The sequence below is a fragment of the Ornithorhynchus anatinus genome, chromosome 7 (genome assembly GCF_004115215.2).
Source record: "Ornithorhynchus anatinus isolate Pmale09 chromosome 7, mOrnAna1.pri.v4, whole genome shotgun sequence".
Taxonomy (NCBI): domain Eukaryota; kingdom Metazoa; phylum Chordata; class Mammalia; order Monotremata; family Ornithorhynchidae; genus Ornithorhynchus; species Ornithorhynchus anatinus.
In genome coordinates, this window is record NC_041734.1 from 15,691,455 (window position 1) to 15,703,519 (window position 12,065).

Sequence of the window (12,065 nt, forward strand, 5' to 3'; positions counted from 1 at the left end):
CTCAGTTGGTACTGAGGAAGTTCTTTAACATTTGTTAATGTTCTTTTATCATTCATGTGGCTGTAGATGAATTGTTATAGGGCAGTTTATATTAGGGCCATTATATATGGCTATTTATAATATCAATAGTAATGGGATTTATTGTCAACCAGTGGTATTTATTAATTGCTTACTATGTGCAGAGCACTCTACTAAGCACTTGGGAGAGTACAACAGAATTAGCAGGCACTAATTCTGCTAATTACGCTCTTTATGGGCTTACCGAGCTTAAAGTCTTGAAGAGGAGGCAGTCATTAATATGAATAAATAATTTATGTATAATTTAAAGATACATACATAAGTGATGTGGGGTTGCAGGTGGGGCAAATATCAAATGTCCAAAGGATACAGATCCAAATGCACAGACATTGCAGAAGGGAGAGCTAGATGGGGAAAATAGGACTTCATCAGAGAAAGTCTTTTGGAGGAGACCTGACCTTAATCACGCTTTATTAATGTATTGTACTTTCCAAGAGCTTAGTACAGTGCTCTGCACACAGTAAGCGCTCAATAAATACGAATGAATGAATGAATGCTTTGAAGGTGGAGAGAGTGGAGGTCTGGCATATAAGGAGGGGGACAGAGTTCCAGGCTAATGGGAGGATGTGGGAAAGGGATCAGAGGAGAGATAGATGAGATCAGGGTGCAGTGGAGTGTGTGGGCTGAGCACTCACTGTGGGCAGAGCACTGTACTAAACACTTGGAAGAGTTCAATACATGATAGAATTGGTAGACATGATCCTTGCTCACAGGGGGTGAAAAATCTAATGGAGAAGACAGTAAAATATATTACAGGTAGGAAGTGCAAGAGTATAAGAATGGATACATTAAATCCGTGGGGAGAATGGAGTATGTGAGAATGTGCCTCAGTTTCCTCATCTGCATAATGGGGATTCCAAATGTGTTCTTCTTCCTACTTAGACTGTGAGCCCCACGTGGGACTTGACTATCTTCTTTTTACCCCAGTGCTTAGAGTTCAGTGCTTGGGACAGACTAAGCGTTAAACAAATGCCACAGTTATTATTATTATTGTTAAGGTTCGATGACATGAAATGAGAATGAAGCACAGTAAGTCCGTTGGTGTTGTGGGACCAAAGTGTGTGAGATGCGTTGAAGTGGAAGAGAAGCAAGGCTAGGCAGTGTGGGGAGAGCGATGATTGAGTTATTTAAAGCTGATGGAGAAGAGTTTCTGTTGATTGGAAATGGCTGGGCAACCATGGTGGGTTTTTGAAGAGCGGGGAGATGTGCACGGACCATTTTTTGTTTCTTTAGAAGACTGATCCGGGCAGCCAGTAAGGACTAGAGATGGGAGAGGCTGGAGGCAGGGAGGCCAGTGAGGAGGCTGATACAGAAGTCGATGTAGGGTATGACAAGAAGTTGGGCCAACAGAAGGAGAGGGAAGGAGACGGTTCTAAAAACGTTGTTTAAATAGAACCAACAAGACTTGTTGACTGACTTAATATTTTGGTTGAATGAGAGAGATGAGTCAGGGATAATGCCAAGGTTGCAGGCTTAAGAATAATCATAATAATAACAGTAATAATAGTAATTAGTTGTATTTGTTAAGCACATATATCGAATCCCCACTGAACGGATGAGGAGGCTGAGGAACAGAGAAGTTAAGTGCCTTGCCCAAGTTTATACAGCAGGCAAGTGGTAGAGCTGGGTTTATATCACAGGTCCTCTGACTCTCAGGCCTGTGTCTTTTTACTAGGCCACACAGCTTCTCTTCTGAGACGGGGGAATGGTGGTGGTGTCAACAGAAGCGGGAGAAAGTTGCGGGGAGGAGAGGGTTTGGTTTGGAAGATGAGGACTTCCGTTTTGGACATGTTGAGATGTCGGTGAGCCATCCAAGAAGAGATATCCTGAAACCAGGAGGAAATGCAAGACTGCAGAGAAGTAGAAGAGTTTGAGCTGAAGATTTGAGAGTCATCTGCGTAGAGATGGTGGCTGAAGCCATGGGAGTAAATGAGTTCTCCAAGGGAGTGGGTGAAGATGGAGAATAGAAGGGGATCCAGAACTGAGCCTTGAGGGATTCCCCCTTAACAGTTTTGGGCCGGGAGGTAGAGGAGGAGCCCACAAAGAGACTGAGATGGAGGGACCGGGGAGATAGGAGGAGAACCAGGAGGGGACAGTGTGAGTGAAACCAAGGTTAGATAGTGTTTCCAGAAGGGGGTGGTCCACAGAGTCTACGGCATCTGAGAGGATTAATCGTTGGATTTAGCACAAAGATTGTCATTGGTGACCTTGAAGAGGACAGTTTTGTGTGACTTATGATTATATAATATATGACTCCCCCTCTAGATTGTAATCTCTTCGAAGGCAGGGATGCTGTCTGCTTACTCCTCCAAGGATTTTGCTCGGTGCTCTGCACAGAGTAAACGCTCATTAAATACCATTGATGGGTCGGTTTGATATTTTGATGCAGTTATACTCTGCTTTATATAATCTTCAATCTCAAAGATAATTCCCAAAGCATCAAGGAAAACCAAACAGATTTGGATAATTCAATAGTCTTAGCTAGGAAAGTTGCATCAAAGTTTGATGGTTGAGAAGAGATTATACCTCTGCCATCCACAGAGTCTGCCTGAAAACCAAAATTTCTTATTAAATAGTGAAAATGGGCTTTTTTGTCCATCAAATAAAAACAGAATGGAAACATAAATGCAAGTTTGGCTAAGTAGGAACATAGCCTGACTTAGTGGAAAGAGCATGGGTCTAGGAGTTAGAAAACCTAAATTGTAATCCAGTTCTGCCACTTGCTTGTTGTGTGACCTTGGTCAAGTCACCTACTTCTCTGTGCCTTGGTTTCCTCATCTGCAAAAATGATGCTGCTGTGGTTTCCTCCATCTGTTATTTCTTCCAGTCCAGCTTTTGCTAATTTTCCTCTGAGCACCAAATTACGAAATCCTTTCTGAAGCCAGGTTATTACACATTCATCTTCCTTACCCTACCTTTCAACTCACCATAGAGGAGTTTTGCTTGACAAGTTTTGCCCAGACCACATTGGTATCAACTTAATATAACCTTGTTATAGCCTCCAAGGGATTACAAATTCAATTTTTAAGGAAACTTGCCAGACTCTTTCCAGGATTAGAAGTTGAGGTCTCTTGTCTCCTTGGTATCCATTTACTTCCTTTTTTAAAAATAGACACTCTTTACCATTCCCTAGTCTGCTGGGAGCTCTCAGATTCTCAAATCCTCAGTCTTTTCACTAATGGCTCTACGATTTCATCAGCAAAACTCTAGGGTGCTTTCATTCTGTCATGCTCAGCTGACTTGGATCCAGACTTTTCTACGCGGTCCCTAACATGAGTGTTTTCTGGGGAAGCAGCGAGACCTAGTGGAAAAAGCACGGGCCTAGGTGTCAGAGGACCTGGATTCAAATTCCAGTTCCGCATTTGTCTGCTTTGTGTGACCTTGGGCAAATCACTCAACTTCTCTGTACCTCAGTTTCCTCATTTGCAAAATGGGGATTCAGTACCTGTTCTCCCTCCTGCTTAACAAGTAAGCCCCATGTGGGACAAGGACTGTGCTTAGACTCTGCTGGACTGTGCCCACTGCTTAGAGCAGTGACTGACGCATAGTAAAGGTCCAACAAATACCATAAAAAAAAAAAAAGACAGAACCAAAACGTTTTGGCAAGCAGGTGGGTAGGTGGCAGTCATTTCTGGCTTTGGGCCTCCCTCATTGTGCTGAAATTCTGTTCCGTCATTGCAAATCACTTTTGAGTATTAGGGTGGTGTTTCCTTTCCATTGTATCTTCCCATGTAACTCGGGAATGATCAGCTGCTCTGGGAAGGAAAACGTTCTTAGAGTCATGTTGACCAGTTGCATTTCAGGGGTCTGAATGAGACTTTCAGCCCCAAAACTAGCCCAATGTCCTGCTGGAGGAACCACAAACAAAATGGTGGAGAAAAGTTGATTTAGTGCAGACATTTCCTGGTTTTCTGTGGTAGCCATGGCGGGAAGAGCTGATCATCCAATCGGTCAATCATATTTTTTGAGAACTTACTGTGTATAGAGCACTGTACTAAGCCCTTGGGAGAGTACAATAAAACACACTTGTTAGACAAATTCTCTGCACATGATGAGCTCACAGTCTAGAGAGCTCAAAATTCATAGTTTAATCACTAGCTTCTTTCTTCTCCCCACCTGCATAACTACCAGAGCTGGCGGCATATAGCAAAACACAGTTCTGCGTTTGATACCCTTTCATTTCCCTTGCCTTTTGATGGATGGGGGAAGTAGTGGGGAGAGTATTAGCAGTAAAATGGCAGCCACAAGAGGCAGTGGAGATTTACCCCGAGTGTCTCTATGTCCATATTCTTCCTGGATATTTGAGAGTTGATTCAATGCAAGAGCTAGCCAATGGAGTATTCAAATGTCCGATGATGTAGGAATCAGGAATTCACTAGAAATGTGCAAGACTTACGTTCAGTCAGCTTTTAGAAATTACCACAGCTGGATTAAACTGGTATGCCAAAGTGTTTCTGAGAGAGGAATAAACTACTTGTTTCCTCCACCTGGAGCTCCTTCATCTTTAAGCTTTATTCTCCACATTTACTTTCCACATAGTGATTTTTTTTATTTTGGCTGTAGGGGCTGAAAGAGAGTTTATTTATAAATGGCTAAAGCTTTGCAAACTCCCAAAAGACATATAAGATCTCTTTATGGCCCCTTAAGCTTCAAACTGTCAGTCTCAGCTCAATATACTGCCCAGTTTGAGAGAAATTACTGTGGTTATTCTCTGGGCCATATCGCAAATTGATGTTTTTTCTGTGTCTGCTTTTGTGTGTGGAGAGGGATTTTCAAACATAAATCTTAGAGTATTCGAGATACAAGCCAGTGCCTTTGCCTTTTAAGTAAAAAACTAATTCAGTGTAATCATTTTCATTAGTGCTTATTAATTCCCAAAAACTGCTGGTACCTTCAGATGAAGCAACCATACAATGGCGACGTTGAAAGACAATGCACTTGCTCTATCCTTCCCTCGGAAGCAAGCTTGACAGTAACATCTCTAAACAGATGTTTCGGCAATCTCCAAATGTTTTAGTTCGGTGGCACAAAGGCTCTGTTCTTCCCAGATAGTCTGTTTAGAAATGTTGTTTCCCCGCGGAGAGGGCTGAGGAAATGTATGCGTATAAATTGATTTCAGATCTGGCAACCAGGTCACATTTAATTCTTTCGGTTCGTCTTTGAGGCGGAACTTTACAATCGGGTTTTTCCAGATGACAAATTTGAAGGCTGTCTAGATCATTAACACTCTTCTGGAAAAGTGTTAGCTTATTAACACCTGTTGCTCTCTAGCTCACACTCTTTGCTCCTCCAAAATGCCCTTTTGAAACCATAGTTCGTTTTCGACTCTCGCACCACTGACCTCTTCCCCGCCCTTTTCTCCAGCCTGAAACTGCCTCTCCCCTCCAAATTTTCCACATCAAGGTCTCCCCATTTTCTTTTCCCTCCTAAAAATCTCACTGCCTCCGGGAAGCCTCTTGTAATTAATTCTCATCATGCCAGTCAACCCAAAACCACCATTAGCTCTTGCATAAACAGATTGTCAGTGCTTTTATTCCTATGATGATAATAATGATTACTGGGCTATTCGTTTTTGTAGATGAGGGAATTGAGCATAGAGAACGTCACACGGCAGACAGGTGTCTGAGGCCAGGTTTTTAACCCAGATGCTCAGACTCTCAGGCCCATGTCCTTTCCACTGGGCCAAGCTTCTTCTATACCTAAATGCATATACCGGTGTGTATAGAAAATTGTTTATTCAGCTATTTTTATCCTTGTGCTTCCTCCTGCTCCCATTTTTTGTAAATAATTTTGGTCTCTCCAACCCCGTTAGAGTATAACCTCCTGGAAGACTGGGATCGCATAACTTGCCTCTGTGGTATTCTCCTAAGTGCTTAATACAGTGCTTCACGACCAATAGGTGCTGAATAAATGCCATTACAGAAAAGTTAGTTTCAGTCAGTCAATCGTATTTATTGAGTTCTTACTGTGTGCAGAGCACTGTAATAAGCGCGTGGGAGAGTACAATACAACAATAAACAGGCACATTCCCTGCCCACAATGACCCTACAGTCTAAAGGGGGGACCCCAAATGACTCCTCTCTTTGTACCCCATCAACAAGCAGTGCCTACTATATTTGGGTTCTGACCCAGAGTAGCTCAGAGTTAACTGACAGCAAGTGACACATCATCCGTTTTGTGACGAGATCCCCTTCAGACCCTGGCTGTTCCACTGGCAAAATGTCCCTCTCTGCTAAAGAACCAACCAAACCCAAAAGACTAAAAGGCTTAGTGTGGGCAGGGAAAAGTGACTGCTAATTCTGTTGAATTGTACTCTCCCAACTGCTTAGTACCGTGCTCTGCATATAGTAAACGCTCAATAGAGTCCATTGATTGCTTGCTAATTCTATTGTACTGTACAGTCCCAACAGCTTATTACGGTGCTCTACGTATATTAAGTGCTGGAGAAATACTATTGATTGACCCCAAACCCCTCGGGCTTCCCTTTTATCCCTTGTGGTTCACGGGAGGGCCACCCAGAGGGTGGAGCGATGTTGGCCGCTTGTTTCACCACCCACATCGTCTGCTGCAGAGATTAGTTTGCACCGGCCTGGTTCATATGCCTGACGTGACCATTCAAACGAGTGTCTCGCAATGTGAAACTCGGCATCTTGGCCACTGCTCATATCTGACCACTCTGGTAAGGGCCCAGGCCAGCTTTCCAGTGGTCAGCTACATCTGCATCTCAAGTGGGTTCCTTGCCCATTCCCCAATGGCATCAGCCCCCTCAGTCTTCTGTTGAGGTCTCCCCGACATTTTATCCACAATCCTGCCACTGTCTTAGGGAGCAGGCCCCCCCGTAAATGGGGAAGCTTCCCCATCAGGGCACCTCAGCAATCAGCCTTTCCTTCCCCAACCCTGGCAGTGACTCTGGCACTCATTAGAACAAGGTATCCAAAATTTTTTTTCCAAAAGCTAGGTTTGCAAAATAGAGAAAGAGTAGGAGGGCATTCATGTCCGTGAGCGATTTGTTTCCCCTTCCAAGACAGCAGCTCGTTTTTCCCTCTCAAGGAGAAGCTGCTGTGTGGAGAACTGAAAGGAGGGGCAGTTTGCAGTGTGGTTCCATGTCCCTTTGATAAGAATCTAAGTCCCGCATTTTATCCCTTGTCTGTTTGCTGTTTCTGCAGTGAATACTATTGTGAAAGAGAAACCGTATTAAGTAAAAAATGCAGCACAAATAGAATTGGAATGCTTTATCCTTATAATAATAATAATGTCGATATTTGTTAAGCGCTTACTCTGTGCAGAGCACTGTTCTAAGCGCTGGGATAGATACAGGGTAATCAGGTTGTCCCACGTGAGGCTCACACTCTTCATCCCCATTTTACAGGTGAGGTAACTGAGGCCCAGAGAAGTGAAGTGACTTGCCCACAGTCACACAGCTGACAAGTGAGTGAGAAGTGAGAAGCAGCGTGGCTCAGTGGAAAGAGCGCGGGCTTTGGAGTCAGAGGTCATGGGTTCAAATCCCGGCTCGGCCACTTGTCAGCTGTGTGACTTTGGGCAAGTCACTTAACTTCTTGGTGCCTCAGTTACCTCATCTGTAAAATGGGGATTAAGACTGTGAGCCCCATGTGGGACAACCTGATTCCCCTGTGTCTACCCCAGTGCTTAGAACAGTGCTCGGCACATAGTAAGCGCTTAACAAATACCAACATTATTATTAAGTGGCAGAGCTGGGATTCGAGCCAATGACCCCTGACTCCCAAGCCCGGGCTCTTTCCACTGAGTCATGCTGCTTCCCAGCTGCTTCCCTTATAATAACTGTGCTGTTTGTTATGCACTTACTATGTCATCATAATCATTAATGGTATTTATTGAGCGCTTACTGTGTGCAAACACTGTAGTAAGCACTTGAGAGAGTACAATGCAGCAGAGTTGGTAGACGCATTCCGTGCCCACAGCGAGTTTACAGTCTATGCCAAGCGCTATACTAAGCACTAGAGTAGATTCAGGGTAAGTAGGACAGACACCGTTTCTGGCCCACAAGGGACTCACAGTCTAAGTAGAGGGAGAGCTGGTGTTGAATACCTGTTGTACGGATGAGGAAACCGAGACACAGAGAAGTGAAGTAACTTGCCCGAGGTCACCAACAGGCAAGTGGCAGAGAGGGATTAGAACCCAGATCCTGTGACTCGCAGCCCTCTGCTCTTTCTACTAGGCATTGCTACTTCTCTTATACAGTTCACTCTTGCTTTCCTTTCTGTTCCCAGTCGGCCACTGGTATTGAGTGCTTGCCGTATGCTGGATTCTGTCTAAGTGTTAGGGGAGTTCAAAAAGTAGAAGGGCTCTCCTTCGTTGTTTGATATTTGTTAAGCGCTTACTATGTATCTAGCACTGGTCTAAAAGCTAGGGTAGATACAAGTCAATCAGGTGGGACACAGTCCCTATCCCCAGTGGGGCTCACAGTCCAAATAGGAGGGAAGACATTTTACAGCTGAGGCATAGAGAAGTGAAGTGAGCTGCCCAAGTTCACCCAGCAACCCGGGTCCTGTGTCTCCCAGGACCGTTCTCTTTCCACTAGACCATGTTGCTTCTCTTCCCTCAAGGAGATTTGTAATGTAGCAGGAAAGAGAGACACCAAAATAAATTATAAGTAGGGAGAATTAACAGAGTATTAGGATATGTACAAAAGTGCCCCTCTAATTTGATAACTGCTAGCACACCTTATTATCAGGAATGTTAACTAACCCTTACAGACTTATGGTAGCAAAGCTGAATCTCAGCTGGGGTCATATTAGCAAACTGAAAAAAGAGAAATTAGCTTCTGGTGATTTAGAGAGATGAGTGTGGCGATTTTAACCAGTGCTGATTAGAGGTGAAATGCATTGAAATAGAAAAAAAAATAAGTAACAATTTCCTATGAAATGATGTTTTCAATACTCATAATAGTGGTGCTTAACTGTTTATTCTGTGCCAAGCACTGTAGTAACTGCTGGGGTGGATGCAAAATAATAAGGTTGGACACGATCCTTGTTCCACATGACAGCAGGAAAAAAGGATATTTAATCCTCACTTTACAGATGAGAAAACTGAGAAACAGAGAAGTTAAGTGACTTGCCCTCGGTTCCAAAACAGGCAAGTGGCAGGCTTGGGATTAGAACCCAGGTCCTCTGACTCCCAAGCCTATACTCTTTCTCTTAGGCCAAGCTGCTTCTCTAAAATGAATAATAAATATATGAACTTTTTTTTTACTTTGAATTTCATCGTATAGGCTTAAAGGCTGTTCCTATCCTGGATTTGATCAACAAATATGTATAAATCTCATTGACCTTTGAGAAATAGGCTCTCTCTAACTAAATCTTTTTCTAAGGGCAAAATGTTACCCTCTTGCTTGATCGATCTCTCTTTCACATACACACACGCACACACACACATATGCGCACGCGCACACACACACAGGCCAGCAATGCTATTTGTGTGAGGTCGGCCTCAACATAATTCTTAATTCCATTTTTAGATTTCAAAGTCAGTATAAACAGAGTTCAGGAAAAGTCTCACTACCAAAAGACTTGACTCAATCAAATGGCCTTCACTAAGAACCTTTAGAAATCCCTCATTCCAAGTGAAACATCCTTTTTAAAGTAGGCATTAGAACCTGTTTTTTGAAGTATATTGATTTAGGTTGGCTTGGAAAAAGTCTGGAGACACTTAGAAAAAAAAACCTTGGAACTTTCTTCTTTATTTTTTTGGGGGTGGGGGGAGTTCCCCAAATGAAGACTGATATTTCAGTGAGAGACTGCATGGACCAATATGTAGCAGCGGGGCTCAGTGGAAAAAGCATGGGCTTGGGAGTCAGAGGTCATGGGTTTGAATCCTGGCTCTGCCACTTGTCAGCTGTGTGACTGTGGGCAAGTCACTTCACTTCTGGGCCTCAGTTACCTCATCTGGAAAATGGGGATTAAGAGTGTGAGCCTCATGTGGGACAATCTGATTACCCTGTATCTACCCCAGTGCTTAGAACAGTGCTCTGCACATAGTAAGCGTTTAACAAATACCAACATTATTATTATTATTATTGTCATTTCAGAATAACTTCATCTGGGTATATTCATTAATTTATTCCTTCAATCATTCAATCATATTTATTGAGCACTTACTATGTGCAAAGCACGGTACTAAGCACTTGGGAGAGTGCAGTACACAACAGACTCATTCCCTGCCCACAACAACCTCACAGTCTAGTCAATAGTTTATTTCTGCTCTGAAATAAAATCTCCAATCAATATTCAATAAGCTTTTTTAAAAATTAGTATTTGTTAAGCACTTTGTGCCAGACACTGAACTAAATTATCTACTAATCTGATTGAACCCAGTCCCTGAGCCATGTAGCCTTCACAGTTTTGATCCCCATTTTTCAGAGGAGGTAACTAAGGCATAGGGAAGTTAAATGACTTGCTCAAGGTCACACAGTAGTCAAGAGTCAGAAGCAGGATTAAAACCTAGGTCCTCTGACTCTCAGGCCTATGCTCTTCCCATTAGCCCACAATGCTTCCTCTTGATGGTGGTCCCCCTAGTGCAGTGGCCCAAATTAGTTTGGGTTCTCTTTCCTTCTGAGTTTGGAAATGGAAGGGTTTTGCCGGTTTAGGAAAACTTTCCCTTGTTCGTCTGGGAATGTTCAGAAGACTTTGACAAAGGGTAGTGGGAATAAGGAATGAGTGAGCCGTTGCCGCGGTGACAGCTGTCCAGTGTAAACATCTCACAACTCTTCTGTTTATCATCTGTTTTCAGGGCAGTTTAAGCTGCTGGAACAAGACCGAGATATTAAGGAGCCAGTGCAGTATTTTCTCAGTGTGGAGGAGGTGGCCAAAGCATTTCCTGAGCGAGTTTACGTCATGGAGGAAATAACATTCAACGTTAAGGTAGCTCTTGAAGAACAAATATTTATTCCCCTTAGAATGATGAACTGTTGCAGCCTTTCCCTCTGGAGCAAATACACATACGTCCCAGCGGAGATTTCATTCAGACATTTTAAGGTGCCTCTATCTGTCAGCGTGGCTCAGTGGAAAGAGCACAGGCTTGGGAGTCAGAGGTCATGGGTTCGAATCCCGGATCTGCCACTTGTCAGCTGTGTGACTGTGGGCAAGTCACTTTACTTCTCTGGGCCTCAGTTACCTCATCTGTAAAATGGGGATTAAGACTGTGAGCCTCACATGGGACAACCTGATTACCCTGTATCTACCCAACGCTTAGAACAGTGCTCTGCACATAGTAAGCGCTTAACAAATACCACCATTATCTGTCGGGCTTGGGCCTGTGTCCTGTGGATAGGGACCAGATTATTGCGTTAAAGTCTGTAGGTGCTTCTAGTCGCTTAGAGTTGCCATCACCCTAATCTGTGGAATTGGGGTGATCTGTGGCCAAGGGACAAGGAATGATAAAAACCTCATGTCGTGCCCCACAGTGATCCAGCAGACTTTATTCTCAGCTGCTGCCTAACTTTGCCCCGAGCTTTGGTGCCAGGCAGTGCCTCGGGTACCTGGGTAGAATTTCACTCATCTTGATGCCAGTGATGGACAAGAATCTAAACTGCTGTAAAGGCAGCTTGGGTGGAAAACAGAGAGTCCCCCCAACTGGGTGTTTCCTAGGAGGGGAGGGGATGGACAGTGGCATGCCTTTGGGGAAGAGGAGAGGAAGTGATGAGGAGTGGGGAGAGAGGAGGTACCATTGGGTGAGCCTGAAATTCACTCCATGCTCTATAAACACCCACCTGGAGGGGGCTCGGGGGAGAAGGGGGGAAATGGTCATACTACAGGGGGAAGGTGGAGTGAAGGATTGGGGTTATGGTATTTGTTAGGTGCTTACTGTGTGCCAGTCACTGTTCTAAAGGACAGGGGAGATACAAGCTAATAAGATTGAACACAGTCCCTGTCCCATATGGGGCTCACAGACTTAATTCCCATTTTGCAAATAAGGGAACTGAGGCGCCGAAAAATGAAGTGACTTACACA

At 43.9% G+C, this 12,065-nt stretch overlaps 1 protein-coding gene across 1 annotated transcript in view; it reads left to right on the top strand.

The window, feature by feature from the left end:
* Positions 1–12,065, top strand: part of GAREM1 (GRB2 associated regulator of MAPK1 subtype 1) — a 153,864-nt gene that overhangs the window by 110,848 nt on the left and 30,951 nt on the right. Inside the window, exon 3 of the mRNA XM_029068900.1 lies at positions 10,846–10,976. Within this exon, the coding sequence (XP_028924733.1) occupies positions 10,846–10,976 (131 nt within the window). The remainder of the gene's footprint in view (positions 1–10,845; positions 10,977–12,065) is intronic.